Source organism: Sesamum indicum, linkage group LG13 (assembly GCF_026168435.1).
Source record: "Sesamum indicum cultivar Baizhima isolate 11 linkage group LG13, ASM2616843v1, whole genome shotgun sequence".
NCBI classification, from domain to species: domain Eukaryota; kingdom Viridiplantae; phylum Streptophyta; class Magnoliopsida; order Lamiales; family Pedaliaceae; genus Sesamum; species Sesamum indicum.
This window is the reverse complement of record NC_142669.1, coordinates 2,128,076-2,148,706: the sequence shown is the minus strand read 5'-3', so window position 1 is coordinate 2,148,706 and position 20,631 is coordinate 2,128,076. Positions and strand designations below refer to the sequence as shown.

General features: G+C 37.3%; 1 protein-coding gene across 1 annotated transcript; it reads right to left on the bottom strand.

Annotated features, from left to right (window-relative positions):
- Positions 1-14,691: 14,691 nt before the first annotated feature.
- On the bottom strand, positions 14,692-18,381 carry LOC105162660 (cytochrome b6-f complex iron-sulfur subunit 1, chloroplastic). Its single transcript, XM_011080744.3, has 5 exons — positions 18,215-18,381; positions 17,886-18,112; positions 16,610-16,727; positions 15,994-16,176; positions 14,692-15,123 (listed from the first exon to the last, which is right to left on the bottom strand). Exons 1-5 carry the CDS (start codon positions 18,257-18,259, stop codon positions 15,022-15,024), a joined length of 675 nt encoding a protein of 224 aa, XP_011079046.1. The 5' UTR covers positions 18,260-18,381; the 3' UTR covers positions 14,692-15,021.
- Positions 18,382-20,631: the final 2,250 nt, after the last annotated feature.

Sequence of the window (20,631 nt, the reverse complement as noted above, 5' to 3'; positions counted from 1 at the left end):
TCCCAGCCTCGTCATCTTGAAGCCGAAGACCAAGTCGCACATATTAAGGTTGTAGTCCACTCCAGTCATCGTGAGCTCACACTCGAACTCACGGAACTTCAGAACATAGTCCCAACTGTAGCTCAGATCGCTAACATTGAGGTCGCTCATCAGGTCGCACGTGCCACGTCAGCAATTTTCTTAGATACTTCATAGATATTCTCTAACTGCCTTCTTTTGTATTTTATGTAGCAAAGCTCGTTAGTTTGTTTGGGCTGTTACGCCCATTGTATATTTAATTTCCTTGTACACCTTCATTTGTGAGAATGAACATTTTTACATAAATTAGAGAAGATCCATTTCTCTCTAGAATGGCTCCTTGCATTTTTTCCCTTTTAATTATATGAAATTTAACACAGTATCAGAGCCTTACTTGTGAAGACTCTGAATACGACGTCGGAACTACCACCGATACACCGTTCGCTGCTGTGACAGATTTAAACCGTGGACCTGAAGCAGACCAACTTGAGAAGGATGCTCTGTACCTACATCCTTCGGAGCACTCCGGAATAGTTTTGTCCTCCTCATCTTCGGATGGAACCAATTTTTTATCTTGGAGCCGCGCAGTGTATGTCGTGCTCGAAACGATGAAACTTGATTTCATTGATGGGACCCTTCCCAGGCTAATGATGGGCTCTGTTAATTTTGAGTAGTGGAGGCGTGTGGACTTAATGGTCACCTCGTGGATTTGGAACTCCATCTCCAAGGAAATTGTGGAGGGTTTTATGTATGTCTCTTCCTCACGAGAACTATGGCTGAGATCCAAGGAAGGTATGGGCGCAACAATGGCACGATGGTTTACCAGATTCAATGGGAAATAGCTTCTATTGCCCAACAGGATATGTCGCTAACAGCATGTATGACGAGGATCAAAAAGCTCTGGAATGAGGTCCAGTGTTTATCCCCTACACCGAGCTGCACCCGCGAGGCCTGTACCTGTGGGGTTAACAAGGCAATTACAGCAAGGGATGAAGCTACACAATTGTTACGGTTTCTCATGGGGCTACATGAAAGTTATGATACCGAAAGGAGTTAGTTGTTGATGCAAGATCCCCTACCCAACATTGAACGAGCTTTCTCAATGCTCTTCACGGTAGAAAACCAGCGAACCATTCACAGAAACATAGGTGACTCCTCCAGCCACCTGGCTTACCAGATCGCATCCGAGGATGGTAGACGGGACAGTGCAAGCAGATTCCGAAACCAGAGGGGACCCCCTCTCGATAAGTGCGCCACGATATGCTCACGCTGTCATAAATCTGGACACACTTGAGAGACCTGCTTCCATCTTCACGAGATCCAGATTGGTATAAGGCTCTTAGCGACAACAGAAAAGGCAAGGGATCAGGTTTCAAAGGTTTTGCTGCCACAGCAGCGGATGTGAAGGAAGTCGCTGGTAGCTCAGCCCCCACAAAGTAGATCACTGAATTGATGAGCGATCTCATCAAACTCATGCAAAAGGCGGACATGCCATCAGATCCACTCACCAGCTCTGCCAATTTTGAGCGCCACACCGAAGATGATTTTGTTGGTAATGTATCTGAAACCTCTATTGACTTGGGTTCCTGGATAATTGACACCGGGGCCACCCATCACATATGTGCTAATCTGCTTGTTTCTCATACTCTAAACCTCCACGCCCACACCCTATAATTTTACATTATGGCACCAAGAAGATCGCACCGTATATTGGTGAGGTGCACTTAATTAAGACAGTCACACTCACCCATGTCCTCTACATTCCTTTCTTTTCTATTAATCTGCTTTAGTCTCTCAGCTTTGTCGCAATGATTCTTGTGCCTTCCAATTTCACTAAAACGAGCTGTGTCTTGCAGGACCTGGTAATTAAGAGAAACCTGCTTATGGGATCCCTTCTCAAGAACTTCTATGTTGTTAAGCAATATGATGCTGCCTCTGTTCCCTAGCCTGCGACCTACTGCCACTCTGCTTCCTTTTTTCATTCTAATGAATGTGATGCCGCCTCTTGGCACCATAGATTAGGTCACGCACCTTTACATATTTTGAAACAAATTTCAGTATTGAATTTAAACAGTGAACCATTAAATCTATCGTGTGAAACATGTCATAAGGCAAAACAAACGCCAGCTCCCTTTCTTGGCAGTGAAACACAGTCAATCGCTCTTTTCAACCTCACTCATATAGATCTTTGGGGACCATACAAAAGCCCCCACACTATCAAATTGCAATTACATCTTAACCATTTTAGATGATCATAGTCGCAGTCTATAGACTTACCTTTTTCATCACAACTCCCAGGTCACTGCTACCTTAAAAACCTTTCTCAACCTCATCCTTAACCATTTTAACAAGTCTGCCAAATCTTGCGATCTAACAATGGGTCTGAATTCCTTAATAATAGTTGTCGTGCCCTTTTTAGTAACCTAGGAATAATCCACCAAACTTCCTGTGTCTATACCCCTCAACAAAATGGAAGGGTTGAGCGCAAACATCGTCACTTGCTCGATGTTGCATGAGCTCTGTTATTTCAAGCATCCCTGCCCATTAAATTCTGGGGGGAGTCTCTCCTGACAGCAACCTACCTCATAAATCGAATCGCTTCAAAATTACTCCATTGGAAGACCCCTTATGAACTCCTTTACAATCTTTCTCCTTCCTATACCTATCTCCGCACATTTGGGTGTCTTTGCTATGTGACCAACACTAATCCCCACAAACACAAATTCGAGTCTAAAGCCCTGAAGTGTATCATGATAGGTTATGCCGCGACGTAAAAAGGGGTATAAACTCTATGATCTTGAGAATAAATGCACCTTCACCTCTAGAGATGTCCAATTCTATGAAGACCAATTCCCTTACTCCACCACAGAATCTACCACAACGACCTGTCCTCTTCCTATAGTTCCCTCACATGCCGATCTCAATATCCACATTCCTTAATCCCTACCTCCTACCTCCTTACACCAGTCACTCGCTCTCCCACTCCACTATTCCTCATCCTTCCCTGTACCTCCTCTTTGCCGGTGTGCCAAGAATATACAGTGACCTGGTTGGCTCGATGACTTTGTTTGCAACACCCGATCTCCCTCATCCCTTCTCTCCACTAGCTCCGCAATATGTCCTTTGTGGCCTCATTGTCTGTTTTGCAGGAGCCCAGGTCATTCACAGAGGCTGTTCAGCATCAAGAATGGAGGGATGTGATGCGATGTGAGCTGGATGCCTTGAAGAAGAACGAAACTTGGTCCTTATCTCCGCTACCTGAAGGAAAATGGGCAATTGGTTGCAAATGGGTCTACAAGACCAAACTTCGAGCCGATGGTACAGTGGAAAGACATAAAGATCGTTTGGGGTGGCCAAGGGTTTTACACAGGTCGAAGGGGTCGATTACACGGACAACTTCTCTCCGGTCGCTAAGACTGTCACGGTCCGACTGTTCCTTACTGCAACTGCAGCTCGTGGATGGCCTTTGCAGCAACTTGACATCAATAATGCCTTTCTACACGGGCATTCGGATGGGGACATTTATATGACTACACCTGAGGGTTACATTATGGCCTATCACTTAGTCTGTATGTTGTAGAGGTCGCTGAACGGGCTTAAGCAAGCTTCTCACCAATGGAATGTGAAAGTTACCCTTCGATTTACCACCGATTTTCATCAATCGGCCCATAATCACTGTCTCTTTGTCAAGCATACTGCTACTGGCCTGATGGCGCTGCTAGTTTACGTAGATGACATATTACTCACTCGCCCCTCTCTGTCTAGGATTTAGGAGGTGAAAGACTACCTCCACGACCTGTTCACCATCAAGGATATTGGCGATGCTCACTACTTTCTTGGGCTCGAGATTGCTCGCAATGGTGATGGTCTGTATGTGTTACAAACCAAGTATGTTATGGACATTATCCGCGACACAGGTCTTAGTCAGGCTAAGTCAGCACCTACACCTTTCCCTCAAGGCCTGAAGCTACACTCCCTCTCTGATGAAATGCTTCCTAACCCTGATTGTTGTCGTTGACTTGTGGGACGTTTATTATACCTGGGATTTACTCGCCCGAACATCTCCTACTCAGTCCAACAACTCAGTCAATTTCTCACGAATCCTTGTGCTTCTCACTGGTGTGCTGCTCTTCATGTAGTTCGCTACCTTAAAGGTTGTCAGTCTAAGGGACTGTTCCTTCCTTCACACAACTCTCTAAAATTGTAGGCTTACTACGATGCAGATTGGGCCTCTTGTCTGGACTCCAGGCATTCGCTTACAGGTTTTTGTATATTCCTTGGATCTGCTTTAGTATCCTAGAAGACTAAGAAGCAGCCTACTGCCTCCAGGTCGACCGCTGAGGCCGAGTATCATAGCCTCACTGCCACTGTTTGCGAACTGCGTTGGCTGTCGTACATCTTAGCTGATCTCGGCATTTTCGCTTCTTTGCCCATTGACCTTTTCTGTGATAACAAGGCAGCTCTACACATTTTGGCCAATCATATATTTCATGAGCGAACTAAGCACATCGAGCAGACTGTTATTTAGTTCGAGATGCCTATAAAAGCCTTCATTTCACCTTCGTTTGTGTGCAGCTCGCTGATTTGTTTACTAAGATCCTACCTGTCTCAACCTTCACCCCCATGCTTTCCAAGTTGTCCCTGTTCCATTTGAGCCACGTCCAACTTATAGGGGGGCTGTTGAGAATTTGGCGTCCTCCCAGCCTCATCATCTTGAAGCCGAAAACCAGGTTGAACATGTTGAGGTCGCAGTCCAGTCTAGTCATCGTGAGGTCGCACTCGAACTCACAGAACATCATAATATAGTACCAATTGTAGCTCAGATCGCTGACATTGAGGTCACTTATCAAGTCGCACGTGCCATGTCAGCGGTTTTCTTAGATACGGGATAGATATTCTCTAACTGCCTTTTCTCGTCTTTTATGTAACAAAGTTTGTTAGTTTGTTGGGGAGGTTACGCTCATTGTATGTTTAATCTCCTTGTACAGCTTCATTTGTGAGAATGAATATTTTTACAAAAATTAGAGAAGATCCATTTCTCTCTAGAATAGCTTCCCCCTTGCATATTTGCCCATTTTATTATATGAAATTTAACACTTTATGCCTTTATCCTATTTGTCTTGAATATAAACATGAGTGGTCAAAAGCTTTCTCCTTGGTCCAATGTTGGCCTGGATTTTGATTCGAACTCATACTTTTCAAAATGTGAAAGTTCAAACTTTTGTAATCTACAACCTCCTAAGATATATTACGGCTGTGCAGAGTGCCATGGAATATGTGTTTGGATCAACCTTTGTTTGCAAAACAACTGAAGATGCGAGAGAGGTATTACTTTCAAGTGGTTTTTGCTAATGGCTTATGTCATCATTCTGGTATGCAACACTTCATAACTTCTAGACATAAAAACTTTTAGGTTAGTTCTCCTTACAATTAAAGCATTACGTGCTGCTAAAATCTTAAGCAATTAGAGATTGAAACTAGTTATGAGATATATACTAATTGCTTACAGAGGACTAGATGTTTCGATTGCTTATTGGTTCACTTGTACTAAACTCCTTCTGCTGCCATTAAGCAATTGTTTCGAAGGTGGCTTCTAGGATAACTGTTAATGTGAAATACTGGTGATTGATTCTGAAACCACATTTCAGATGTGGAATTGATTTTTCTCTTAAGAGCAACTCGACCTAAAGAGATTGTTGTTGCCGTACCTATTACTTTTCGACCATTCATTAATTGTTTGGATTGATTGAGTAAGAAATAAATTGTATATTTTTATAAACAAGAAAATATAAGTTATGAGAGAAATAATTTTGTTCATTTTTTATCTTGTTAGTGATTCTAAGAAAAAATATAGAGCAAGCTTACCAGTGACTTTTAAGTAATTAACTTGTCAATTTTCTTCCTATCATTTCTTGTCAATTTACTAACGTATTATATCTTACTTATTTTCAGGAGACATATTGAAAGATGCTCGAGGAGCGTGCCTCGCAGCCGACGCCACCGGAGGAGGGTGGCTCATCTGTTGTTAGTGTCACACCTTTAGGAGGAACAACTTTGGGTTGAAAGCAGGTTCGAGTCTTTAGCATGGGTTCAAGGTATTAGCGTCAGATTCTGCTCACCCGTGGACCACGATAGAGCATTGACTTCCAATTGCACTTTGCCGCCAAAAGTTCCTGTCTAAACACAGCTTCAGAAAATCAAACATACGTTGGGTATGCTCTTTGACAAGATGGGGATCCAGATGCTATGCCCCGACCAGCCACCAACTACTGATGCCCCAACAGTGGATTCCACACAACAGTTGGACGAAGAAGTTGCAGACCCTCAGCCAACCGACCGACATTCGCCCTAGCCGTTAGACTAGAATTTTAAATTTAATTGTTTCTATTTTGAAATTCAAATTATGAACTATAAATTGAATTTAAATTATTTTGGCTAATTTTAATTTCTCTCGTATAAAAAATAGTCTTCAATTATAAATTTATACAATCAAATTCTCCCAAATAAGGACAATTCCGTCCTAAAGGTCGTCCCAAAAATCATTCAAAAATAAAATATTGGATTTTAAAGTTATGTCCCAAACCGTCCGTAAGTCTATCCTAGACTTATATTTTAATTTAATTATTCATCCCAAAAATGAGATTTCAGACGACATTCGATCCCAAATAAAAATAAAAACACGTCCCGAAGGTTGTGCCAAACGGCGTCCCAAATAATCAATAAGGCTGTCCCAAACTTATATTTCAATTATTCGTCTCTTGGACGGATTTTGGGACGACTTTTATAGACTGTCCTAATTTCTGTCCTAAATTGTGGAACGGCTTCGGCAAACCGTCTAAAATATATGGACATTGTTTTGTTCAAAAATCATCCCAAACATCATCTCAAAAATAAAATGGGACATCAAGCCATCCTAAAATCCGTCCTAATAAGCCCTTTTTTCGTAGTGAAAGTTAGAGGACCAATTTCCCAAAATCGCATAGATACATAACTAAAAATGCATTAAACCCTTTATTATATTACTCTTTACACACTTCTTCGATTCCAATGTTGTGGATCATGCATAAGATGAAAATCCAACTACAACATATAGTTGCTTTATCTAACACAGAGGCCGAATATATTGCTACGACAGAAGCCTTTAAGGAGGCTATTTTGTTAGACAGTTTGATAAAGGAAATTGGTTTCTCCAAGAAAAAACTCACGGTATAATCTAATAGCCGATATTCTATACAGCTGTGTAAGAATCCTGTTTTCCATGATAGAACAATACACGTTGATGTGAGGTACCACTTCATGCGAGGTATCGTTAGTAAAGAAGTTATAAAATTGGAGAAAATCAAAACTGAAAAAAAAATCCTACGGATATGGATACAAAAAGCTTGCCTCTTGAAAAATTCATTACCTACTTAAAAATTCTAAATTTATTTCCAGACTAACATGTGCTTCCAAGCACTTCCATTTTATTTTTTCATGTACACCCAAGGAGAATTTCTTATGGCAATGATGCAAGACCCAGATTCAGTCAGGAACTCCAAGACCTTTTCCCTAAATTGGGTTTGGTTCAAGGTGGAGTACGTTGTGATTTATGGCCCAGGATCCATTTACTAAAGCCCACATAAAGCCGACCCACTTGGAGGCCCTTACTCGACCCGGTCCAACCCATAACCCGACCCAGATACACTTATATAAATACCTACCTAACCCTAAACCTAACCCATTTTCCCTCTCCCCTCTTACCTTCTTGCGCCGATTGTAAATCTCTCTCTCTCAAACCTACCTGCCTTCTATGGCTGCTCTTTCCTTACCTCTTAACAGCCATTAATGGTGGTGGCTTTCCTAAGCCAACTTAATGGCTTTAGGAAAGCCACCCCAATCTGCCTCTTTTCATCGATTCTTTTCTCTATAAAATTGGAGCTTTGCCCCTCATTCAAACACCATTAAAAATCGAGCAATATTTCTGAGATCTCTTCTTAAAGTTCTAAGTGAACTGTGGGTCTAGTGTGACCGGTTTTTTCTGTGTTGATCTCTGTGATCTCGTCTTTATGAGGAGCAACCGCGGGTCGGCTTTTGTGGGTGCGATGCCAAGTGACCATGTCCCTTCTATGATTGAATCTGGCTAAGTTCTTGAGCCACTTTCAAAATATTGTTTTATTCGTTCATTCCTTTTGATATTCTGTTATTCATTATTTGGTTTGTAATATTTTGGTTTGTATTATTAAGGAGTTTCGTACACCAAAATCATTGTAATAGTTGAATAAGTATTCAGTTGACAAAGAGATACCACTCGGGTTTGTACCCTACAGTGGTATCAGAGCCTCGTTCTGATATGCTTCTTGTCGTGGTGGTGGTAACTCTTTAAACCCTCCTCTTTAAATTTCTGAATTTTTATTTTCTACCGATTAACCGAGGATTTTTCCCCCTATTATCCCACTTGGCCGGACCCTTGAGGTCGCCGGGTATCTGGTTGAGATTTAGGCTGGAAAGGCCGTAGATCTGTAGGTTATTATCTTGATCTGTTGTAATATGATATTTTCTTTGGTTATTCTCTCGATCTGTTGTGATCTGAAATTATTTCTGGTTATTATCCTGATCTGTTGTGACCTAATATTATCTTTGGTTATTATCTCGATCTGTTCTGATTTTATATTATTTCTGGTTGTTATTTTGATCTCTCGTGATCTGGTATGATCTCTACTTATTTTTCTCGATATGCTGTGATTTGATATTATTTCTGGTGATTATCTTAATCTGAAGTTATTTCTAAACTCTATTGAACTTTGCTTCGAATCTGTTGTGATTTTTCTTGCTGCTAATAATTATTTTAGTGAAATCTGTGATATATTCAATAATTTTCTTAAAAAATTGAAAACTTTTTTTTTAAAACTTGCTACAAAATTTTCTTGAAAAACTTGTGATTTCTTAAATTCCTCTTTAATAATATTCTTAAAATCTTTTTTAAATGGTCGGTTATAATCTACAACCTTTTGACGGTAAAAGTGACTTTTCAATCTTACAACAAAAAATGAAAGGGATTTTGATTCAACAAAAGGTGTTTAAAGCTATAGACGGTAAATACACTGAAAACATTTTTGAAGAAAAGAAAATGGAAAATGATGAATTTGCCTATTCCTCTATTATTTTAAATCTTTCAGACACTGCCCTTAGAAAAATAGGAAAACAAAATTCCTCTAAAGATCTTTGGAAAAAATCAGAAGACCTATACACTGAAACATCCTTGCCCAATAAGCTTTTTCTCTTAGAAAAATTTTTTCGATATAAAGTTGACTTATCCAAAAATATTGATGAAAACCTTGATGACTTTACTGAGTTGATACAAGATATAAAACTTACTTGTGACAAAAATATTGATGAATACTCTCCTATTGTGTTATTTAATTCTATTCCTGAATCTTACTCTCGCATAAAAGCAGCTATAAAATTTGGTAGGGATACTGTAAATCTAGATACGGTTATTAATGGTCTTAAGAGTAAGGAAATGGACTTAAAAACAAAAAAACCTAGTCAAAATTATAATGAGGTCAATCTTGCTAGGGGTAGACCTAAATTTAGAAATTCTGGATTTAGAAACAATAGTAGAATTCGAAGTAGGAGTAAAAGTAGAAGTGGTAGCGGGAGTAAATCTAGGACTAGGGAAAACTTCTATAAAGAAGATAAAAGTAGAGAAAGGCGTTGTTACAATTGCGGTATTAAGGGTCATTATATTAAAGACTGTAGGAAACCCAAACGTGAAAACAGAGATAGACATTATGAAAAAAAAAGAAAAAGTGAATAATGTTTCTAACGATAATTCTGGAGAAGTTTTTGTGGTGTGTGAAGCAAACTTTGTGCACTCTGTGAACAAATATGAATGGCTTATTAATTTTGGTTGTACTTTTCATATGCGTTCTTTTAAAGAAATTTTTTCAAACTTTAGATATGAAAACTCTTGATTTATTTCTATGGAAAACGAAAAGAAATGCGAAATTATGGGTCTTGGTGAAGTTTCCTTAAATTTTAAAGAAGGTTATAAGTTAACCTTAAGAAATGTTAGATATGTCCCTGATTTGACTCATAACCTTATCTCTTGTGCTGCTGTTGAAGAAGAGGGTTTAGAAGGTAGGTGGGGAAAGGGACAAAAAAATCATGAAAGGTTCACCTGTTGTTTTCAAAGCTGAAAAGAAATGAAACTTGTATTTATGCTCTGTTACTTATGATTCCATGGTTGCATCTGTGAATGAATGTGATACGACTGCATTATGGCATAAAAGACTTGGCCATATAAGTCTTAAAGGACTAGAATTTCTGAAAAAGGAAGGGATCTTAAATGATAAAATAGAAAAACTAGAATTCTGTGACGAATGCGTAATGGGTGAACACCATAAAGTGCATTTTCCTATTTCATCTTCCTTAAACCCTTCTATGTTTACATTCATTCTGGATTATGTACATGCTGATGTGTAGGTCCTTCTAGGTTTCCAACGCATGGTGGTAATCGTTATTTTTTATCCTAATTGATAACTTTTCTAGAAAGGGTATTTGTTTTCCTAATGAAACAGAAGTCTGAAACTTTTGAAAAATGGAAAGTCTTTATGGAAAATCAAACTGAAAAAAAGTTGAAATCTCTTAGAACTGATAATGGGATTGAGTTTTGTAATAAAGATTTTTCAAACCTATGTGAAAATTTTGAATAAAAAGGCACAAAACAAACCCCTATACCCCTCAACAAAACGGCGTGGCTGAACATATGAATCGCACTTTGCTTGACAAATTAGATGCTTATTGATAAGCTCAGGTTTACCTAAATCTTTTTGGGGTGAAGCTATTCTTACTGCTGCTTATTTAATAAATTTGTCTCCTTCTATGCCTCTATCTGGTAAAACTCTTGATTTGTTTGGACTGGTAAAAAATCTGATATCTCATCCCTGTCTGTTTTTTGATGTTCTGCTTTTGTTCATCAGAACATAGACAAATTAGAACCTAGATCGGTTAAATGTGTTTTTATTGGTTATTATGAGGAAATAAAATGTTACAGACTTTGGGTTCGTAGTCAACCTGACTTTAAGGTACTAATAAGTAGGAATGTTGCCTTTAATGAAAATGAATTGCCATATTTAGATAAAACTCAAATTAGGCAAAAAGAATCTGTTTTTAATGAGGTGGAGGAACATCTAGAGGATAACCAAGAAGGGGAAGGGAATAATGATAACATAGTAGAACAAAAAGCTGAAAATGATAACATTAATATTGAAAATACAGAAATTCCCTTTATAATTACCAATTTGCCAGGGATAAGAGTAGAAGACAAACTAGAGTCCCCCTTAAAGATTTTCACACAGCCTTTAGTGCTGAATTATCTGAACCAACTAGTGCTGAAGAAGCTATGAAATTTAAAAAATTGCTAAGTGCTATGAACGAAGAAATGAGATCTTTAAAACTTAACGAAACTTGGACTTTAGTTTCTAAACCTAAGAACTCATCAGCAGTAGACTGCAAATGGATCTTTAAGATCAAACAAGAAAATCCTATTAAGTATAAAGCTAGACTAGTAATAAAAGGATTTACCCAAAAAGAAGGAATAGACTATAATGAAATATTCTCTCCTGTAGTAACATACACCACTGTTCATATCATTCGTACTCTCACTGCACACTACAATTAAATGGACGTGAAAACTGTATTTTACATGGTGACTTAGATGAACACATTTACATGAGTCAACCTGTTGGTTTTATTGACAATACCAAACCAGATTATGTGTGCCTTCTTAAAAAATCCTTGTATGATCTAAAACAGTCTCCTAGACAATGGAACAAGAAATTTGATCCTTTCATGCATACTTTAGATTTTAAAAGAAGTCATTATGATCACTGTTTATATTTTAAGCATGTTGACAGTGCTCCTATCTTTCTTGTCCTATATGTGGATGATATGCTCATTGCTAGTCCATGTTTACATCTCATTAATCATTTGCAAAAGGATTTACACAAAACTTTTGAAATCAAGAACCTAGGTGATGCAAAATGAATTCTTGGTATGGATATTGTTAGACATAGAGAAAAATCGACTATTTTCCTAAACCAAAAATCTTACATTCTATCTATTTTAAACAAATTCTCTATGGGAAATTCTAAACCAACTTTTGTACCTCTTGCTGCCCATTTTCAACTGAGTAAAAATTAAAGTCCTAAAACTGATATTTAAAAAGTAAAAATGGAAAAAGTACCTTGTTCAAATGTTATTGAATCCATTATGTTTCTCATGGTATGTACAAGACCGGACATTGCTTATGCTATTAATTGCTTAAGTAGATATATGTCGAATCCCGGCCCTCCTCATTGGGAAATCTTAAAATAGCTTTTAAGATATTTGCATGGTTCTAAAGATGTTGGTATTTCCTTTTCTAAAATAGCTAAAAATACCCAACTTGTTGGTTATGTTGATTCAAATTATGCTAATGATAGGGACAGTAGAAAATCCACTACCTCTTATGTCTTTACGTTTTGTGGATCATGCATAAGTTGGAAATCCCAACTACAACATATAGTTGCTTTATCTACCAGAGAGACAGAATATATTGCTATGATAGAAGCCTTTAAGGAGGCTATTTGGTTAGACGGTTTGATAAAGGAAATTGGTTTCTCCAAGGAAAAAACTCACGATATACTCTGATAGCACAATCTTCTATACAGCTGTGTAAGAATCCCGTTTTCCACGATAGAACGATACACATTGATGTGAAGTACCACTTCATTCGAGATACCGTTAATAAAGAAGTTATAAAATTAGAGAAAATCAAAACTGAAGAAAATCCTGCGGATATGGGTACACAAAGCTTGCCTCTTGATAAATTAATTACCTGCTTAAAAATTCTTAATTTATTTCCAGACTAACATGTGTTTCCAAGTACTTTTGTTTTATTTTTGCAGGTACACCCAAGGAGAATTTTTTATGGCAATGATGCAACAACCAGATTCAGTCAAGAACTCCAGGACCTTTTCCCTAAATTGGGTCTTGGTCCAAAGTGGAGTATGTTGTGATTTATGGCCTAGGACCCATTTACTGGTAGGCCCATTTACTAAAGCCCACATAAAGCCGACCCACCTGGAGGCCCTTACCCAACCCGGTCCAACCCACGACCCGACTCAGTTACATTTATATAAATACCTACCTAACCCTAAACCTAACCCATTTTCCCTGTCCCCTCTTACCTTCTTGCGCCGACTGTAAATCTCTCTCTCTCTCTCAAACCTACCTGCCTTCTATGGCTGCTCTTTCCTTACCTCTTCACCACCGTTAATGGTGGTGGCTTTCCTAAGCCAACTTAATGGCTTTAGTAAAGCCACTCCAATCTGCCTCTTTTCACCGGTTCTTTTCTCTATAAAATGGGGGCTTTACCCCTCATCCAAAACCATTAAAAACCGATCAATATTTCTAAGATCCCTTAAAGTTCTAAGTGAACTGTGGGTCTAGTGTGGCCAGTTTTCTCCGTGTTGATCTCTGTGATCTCGTCTTTGTGAGAAGCAACCGTGGGTCAGCTTTTGTGTGCGCGGTGCCAAGTGACCGTGTCCCTTCTGTGATTAAATGTGGCTAAGTTCCTGAGCCACTTTCAAAATATGGTTTTATTCGTTCATTCCTTTTAATATTCTGTTATTTATTATTTGGTCTGTAATATTTTGTTTGTATTATTAAGTAGTTTCGTACTCCAAAATTATTGTAATAGTTGAATAAGTATTCAGTTGATAAAGAGATACCACTCAGGTTTTGTACTCTACACATTCTCTAAGTGGTTAGAGCAATTAGGACTTAAATAGTTCTTTTATACAGAATTTTATTATTTTATAAACTAATTTTTATAATATTATTAAAAGGACTATTCAAGTAAGAGTATAGTCGTCCTTCCACAATGCAGAATAAATATTTATGAATTCTAACTTTTATATATAATATAGATTAACAGTCATCCACGAGTTTAAAAACATCACAATATAATATAGATCAAAATAACAAGAACATATAATGTTGTATAATAAATAAAATAGCTTTTGGGCCCTGAATAGTCTTGACAATTTTTATTTGGGGAACTGTTATAGACTTGACCTTGAAGAAGGTCTCCTTAACCAAATTTAATATATCACACACATAACACTCTCTATTATCGTTCAATGAATTCTGATGGCAAATGCTTCATCCTACCATGTAGTACAAATAGCAGTTCTACGCCTCTACAACGAACACCATGTTTTCTGTTTTATGTTTTTGTTTTTTCCAAGACAAGATAAAACACACTTAATGTTTGTTTTTGTGTTTTTACATCTTATTTATGTGTTTTTTATTTTTCAACTTTATATATATAATATATATACACTTATATATATAATATAAAAGAGTCTTGATTTAACAATAAATAGTGATTTTCGTTCCAAAAAAATACAACATTAAACATAAAATATTAATATATAAAAAAGATATGATTTGACAATGAACAGTAATTTTTGTCTCGCAAATCCCAAAATATTTTAAATTACCTCAAAACACAAATCCAAACATATAATCTATTTTCAACACACAAGGATTTATCTCAATTTTTCTCTTTCTATCTCAAAAACACAAAACAAAACACTCAAACTACGAATCCAAATACTATTGATATGTTGTCATGATAAAGTATCATAATCAAAAGCTCAAAACTGTAGTGAACATTAATTAACCACAGCTATACAACGATTACCAGTCATTGTTTCAGTGACTACGGCATTGTCGGTACTAAACCGTTGGTGCAGTATGCACATGCACATTTTCCACAGTTGCACTCAAATTTACAACAATCCCTTCTCATTCATAAGAACTTGGCTTGATGTATGTAAATAATAGGATCAACTTAAAATGTATCTGAATGGCAAGCTATTTTGCTATAATGTCTGTAACTTCAAGTATTTTGTTGAAGGGCATGTCCATATATAAAGATAAGGTACAGTATAAGGAAAAGAACTCTTAAGAGTTTTAAGCCCACCATGGATTTTCACCAGTTCTGAAATCTGTTTCAACCCATGGAACAAATACTACCTTCCCATCATCAATATCGGCATGAGCTAAGGCCAACGACTGTAGCAAAACATTATGTCAAGTATTAGAACAAGTATAAACAACTATAGGTTATCATATAATTCTTGAGCTCTTAAGGGATAAGCACTTGGCTGATGAAATCACATAGAGTTATCTATGGTAGTGAAACTTAGAATCGAGTAGTTTGGCATGGCTAAGTCATACGCTGCGTAAAACTATATAATTTTCAGGCCTGTAATTATGCAGGGTGGCATTTTCAGGACGTTCAAATACTTTAAAGCCTGTAGTGTTTTTTATTTTGTGCAATTTTAATTCATTGCCAATCAAAAGATTTTTAATTTTGTCCGAACTTGATTACATGAGGTTCACCTGACTAAAGATTTGGGATTTTGCCATTATGGAAGGAGAATTTGCATGCATTTTGGACATAAGAATCGAAATTGCTACTCATCGAACTTATAGGACTACTATTGTCACCAGTTCTTAATTTATAGGACTAAAATTTAAAAAACTGGGATTTATGTAGTTGGGAAAGTTTTAATTTTGAGGCCTATAAATTACGTGGTGTTCTTAGTTTTAGTCCTACAAGTTCGAGTAGTAGCAATATCAGTCCTCACATACGAAGACATGCAAACTTTCCCTCCAAAATTGTCAATTCCCAATGTTTAGCAGGTGAGCAACACATGACTGGATTCCGATCAAATTGAGAACCTCTGGTTGGCAATGTACTAAAATTGCACAAAATCGAAATTAACCGCTTCGATACTTGGGTGTCCCAACAATCCCAACCCCCTTAAGTTATAGAACCAAAACTGAAGTGTTGGCCCTAAAACTTTGATCTTCAAATTATTAACTGAGCTAGATTCAAGAAAGAAAATTGCTTCGAGATTATAGCTTTGTCCTACTTACCAGAGGAGCAGGTCCTCTAACAACTCTCCCTTGATTGTTGTATTGGGATCCATGGCACGGGCAGATGAACTTGTTCTCAGCAGCATTCCATGGGACGACACAACCAAGGTGGGTGCAGACAGCATTGATCCCATATGTAGCAAGTGTTCTGTCGTTCTCCACAACAAGGTATGTAGGATCACCCTAGAGTTCATCAAGCATTTTATGGTCAAGATGAGCTCATGTATTACATTACAAATCATGCTTTGAGCATTCACTACACTATAAAATGACTACACTTTAAAAACTATGACGAATCAATAATATTACTACGGTCAAATAAAATCAATGCAAAAACATAAGTTTTAACCGCTGTTAATCAACATTTGTCATGGTTTTAACGATTGACATAACATTTGCTATGATTTTTAGTTATGATTAATGTTTTGACCTTGTCAGAATAAACAATGGCTAATAGTCGTTATGTCATCCTGGATAATTATTATTCGACACAACATTTTACTTTTGACCATGTTAATTAACCATAACAAAAGGTTGTATCTTATCATTCTACTACTTCAAGCAAGAATGTCATAAAAGTTATTCCAATTTGTAACACTATACTAACAGCTATTACCTTCAGTCCTTGTGTAAGAGTCCGGTCACCAGGCCCATGGTTTTGTAGCCATACTTCTGCAATAACATCATTGCCTAATGCATCCTTGGCCACAGTTCCGCCACCAGCTCCGCGGCCACTGATTTGGCCAAATTGGCGAATTAGATCATCATGCGGAGGAACAAACAAGTGAAAATGATAGCAAAAATGTCCAAAAACCAGATAGAAGAATGTAAAATTACATAGAGACAAAGGAGCATACAACAGTCTACATGACACAGTTAGGGACTAATGAATGAGACGATGAGAGGAAGAGAAACCTTTGCTCAATCAAACAAATAACACGGATGTCTATATAAATCTTATGTTATGTTTGAAATGACGGATTTGAATCTATGGATTTCAAGTTCATAATAACAAATACTTCAAACTTGTTTGGATAAATTCATACCACAAAAGATTTCAAATTCTTAAACTTTCATTTTGAACTACATTTATTAACCATTGTAATGGATTCCAAATCCATTTAAAACGAAGTCATTTGAAATCCTTACTTCAAATCCAAAATCATTCCGACCAACTGTAGCCTTATGATATATTTTACAAAATTTAAAAGCTCACACAAATATCATCTAAATCAAATAAAATTTAATATTTTGCACCCTTCAAATGTAAATTGCCTTCTACACTAAGATTTTTGGCTCAGTCCTTTTCCAAGCTGTATAAAATTCCCATTATCAATTCCTGAATCTGGTAACCAAGGAAAACAAACAGGAAAAATGCTAACTACCTCTGTGATATGCCAATGAGTAAATTACTCCCTTATTAAAAAAAAAAAGCAATTTACCCTTTGTGTATTTTAAAATATAATAATTTACCCTTTTGTATTTTCAAAATAAAGCAATTTACCTGCTCATCTATTTTCTAAAATGAAGCAACTTACCTCCCTAAAACATTTAAGGACTTCTCTACCAAATGAATTTTAACATTGAAGAAAAGAGACCCTACCAAAAAACAAATGAATTATTCCCTACATTGTAAATGTGCAAGGTTTAAAAATGACGAAAAATCAATATTATCCACCATAGTCAAATAAAATCAATATAAAAACTTAATTTTGGCCATAATAAATTTATAATATGCACCATAATTTTATCAATAGCCAAAACATTTGGAATGCTCTTTTGCTATGGCTAATAGCCGTTGCGCAAACATGGTTAATTAGTATTTGCCTCATTTTTCTATTTTAACTATTGTAATTAACCATTATTACAGAGAAATATAATAGAAAACTGACCCAGGTGGAACGAAGAAGTAAGTATACGGCAGCAACATTCCGCCAGAAGGAAGGGAAATAGCACCCAACAGCAGCAAATTCATAAGCTGCCTCTTTCCCATGTCGGGCACCCGATCATCAGCAGGGACGCTCGTCGCCATGCACGAAACCTTCATCCGCTTGTTGTTCACGCATTTCGCAAGCGCGACATGCGACGTAGAGTTCATCCCATTCTTCCCCGAGCACAACTACAGAACACAAAGGGGGAAAAACAACTGTTACTTTTGTAAATTGAGGATGATTTTGCAAATGGGCTTTGTCTCCTTTCGCTTTGTATAACAATTGATTACCTGAGAAGGAGTGATGGCGGGTGAAAGTGCGGTTGAAGAAGCCATTGGAGGGGAATTTTGCTGTGTTTCAGAGAATTGAGTGTCTGGAGTTCGAAAACACGATATTTAGTGAAGGGCGTGTGAGGGCGCTAATACCACAGGCGACGGGAGATAAGGCTGCGTGGAGTGTAGCCACATGTTCGGATAAAACTTCTTCAAGCTTGTAGTTTTAATTCTAAGAGAAAATTGTTTTATTATGTGATTGTACTAATTATGTCGGGATTTACTTTGATAATTAGGTCCCTATCATTGTGTTTAGATTTGTATTTTAGTTGTTTTGTTTTGTGTTTTGAAAATAAAAAGAAAAAAATAGATATAAGTAAGTGTGTGTTGAAAATAGATGATGTGTTTAATTTGTGTTTTGGAGTAATTTAAAATATTTTAAAATAAGTGGTGTAGGTTTGATGTTGGGATTTGGGAGATAAAAATCATTGTTCATTGTCAAATCATATATTTTTATATATAAATATGCATATATATAAATATTTTATGTTTAATGTTGTATTTTTTGGAGACAAAAATTACTGTTTATTGTCAAATCATGTCTATTTTATATTATGTAAATAAATATTATATATAGAAAGTTGAAAAATAGAAAAACACGCAAATAAGGTGTAAAAACACAAAAACAAATATTGAGTGTGTTTTATCTTGTCTCGGAAAATGGAAAGCCACAAATCCAAACATAGCCTATATTTTTTCTTTTTTTAGAAAAATGGTACATTTAGAATAAAATGTGTCATCTTTTATTATATCTATACTATATATTAAGGGAGGACACCTCTTCATTGTCTATCTTATTTTTTGTATGCTATTTTTCTTCCATCCACAGACTTTCACTTTTTTTCACTTTTTCCCTACTATCTACAAGTAATAAAACTTATTTTTTAAAGTAGTTATTTATTTTTTTTCTCTTTCTCCTACTCCAAATAAAACTTTTTCAAGCTATTTATTTATTTTTGTCATAATCATTTTCACATTATCATTTTTCCTAAAACAAAAGAATCAATAAATGATGTTCAATTATTTTAAATTTTTTGTGCACATGTATCAATGTGCCACAAACAACTAGTAAATGTGAAAAGAAGAGAGGATGTGCAAGATTTTAGAGGGTAAAATGCAAATTACCCTCGTGCGTTAACTTAAAAGAGCAAAAACAGACCCCGTGAAAAATAAGAGTAGCAATTTACACCCCCTCCCCCCCCCCCCCAACGCCCACCTTATATTTTAAAAGATAGAGCAAAAAAAAAACCCATGTTTACTTCACGCATCTTTCCTAATTTTTTTTAATTTTTATTTTTAATAATAAAATTATACTTAAAATCCTATTTATAAACCTTTTGATTTGACTTGAATCTAATGTCAAAATTTAACTAGTCAATCAACAATGTAGATTTTACTTAATATAAAACTATATATATACATAAAAGATATAGACTGCGTGGTAGAGGCTGCGGCGATGGGAGAGGGGGGGGGGGCGAGGTGGTGAGGCGGCGACGGTGACAGCTGAGGGCAATGGGAGAGAGATTGACAAGGGGGAGGGAGGGGGCAAGGCGAAAACTTGGGGAAAGTGGGTTGGGGAGGGGGCGGATCTAGGCTATGGGGCTGGGAAGGGGGCGGGATCTGGGTTGCAGGGCTTGGCACGGGATCTAGGAAGAGGGGCTAGTCGTAGAGAGGTGGTGGATATGGGCAATGGGAATAGGCGGGGGGAAGACGTCAGGCTGGGGAGGTGGGCGGCACGAGGAGGACGTGTGGAGGGAGAGGTGCTCAGCGGTCAATGTTTGGGAGAGAGTTAGGGGCGGCGACGGGCAGCGAAGAATGTGTATATGTATATATATATATATATACTATTTTGAATAATAATATATTTAATATATTAATATTGATGGGTATGGGTCCAACGAGTTACGGCCCAAGAGTGATCTAAAAAGCCCAATACTACATCCCCTGGGCACGACCATGATGGTGGAAAAGGCCCACTTCATGCAGCCCTACGAATTCAACCCAAACACCTACAGGTGGCCTAGTTCTCATGCACATGTCACTCTCTGAAGCATATGTGGCACACACTTGGACCCTCCACATATGCCCTTCTGACCAGCATGGAGTACGCTTGGTAGGAATGTCTCCCTCAAGAATCCGGACTCTTGCATTCAGCAGACTCCTTGCGGACGAGTCCTCCTCTGCCTCGGACTCTCTCCCTCACTTAAATAATAATTTCAATAGCATGATCCCTAAAAATAGAACTTGATCATGTTTTATCTCAACTAATTTTATCTATTCATTGCAGGAATAGGAGGCACTATCAGTTCTATGATTAGAGAAAAAGGAGGACACTCCTCTATAAATATAGAATTCAACCCCAGTGGGGAGGACAT

Excerpts from the sequence above, each read along its gene's own strand:
- LOC105162660 (XM_011080744.3), bottom strand. The coding sequence starts at position 18,259 with ATGGCTTCTTCAACCGCACTTTCACCCGCCATCACTCCTTCTCAG. Across the intron at positions 16,177-16,609 it reads CTCTTACACAAGGACTGAAG|GGTGATCCTACATACCTTGT; the intron begins GTAATAGCTGTT and ends GATGAACTCTAG. Across the intron at positions 15,124-15,993 it reads TTAGAGGACCTGCTCCTCTG|TCGTTGGCCTTAGCTCATGC; the intron begins GTAAGTAGGACA and ends GTTTTGCTACAG.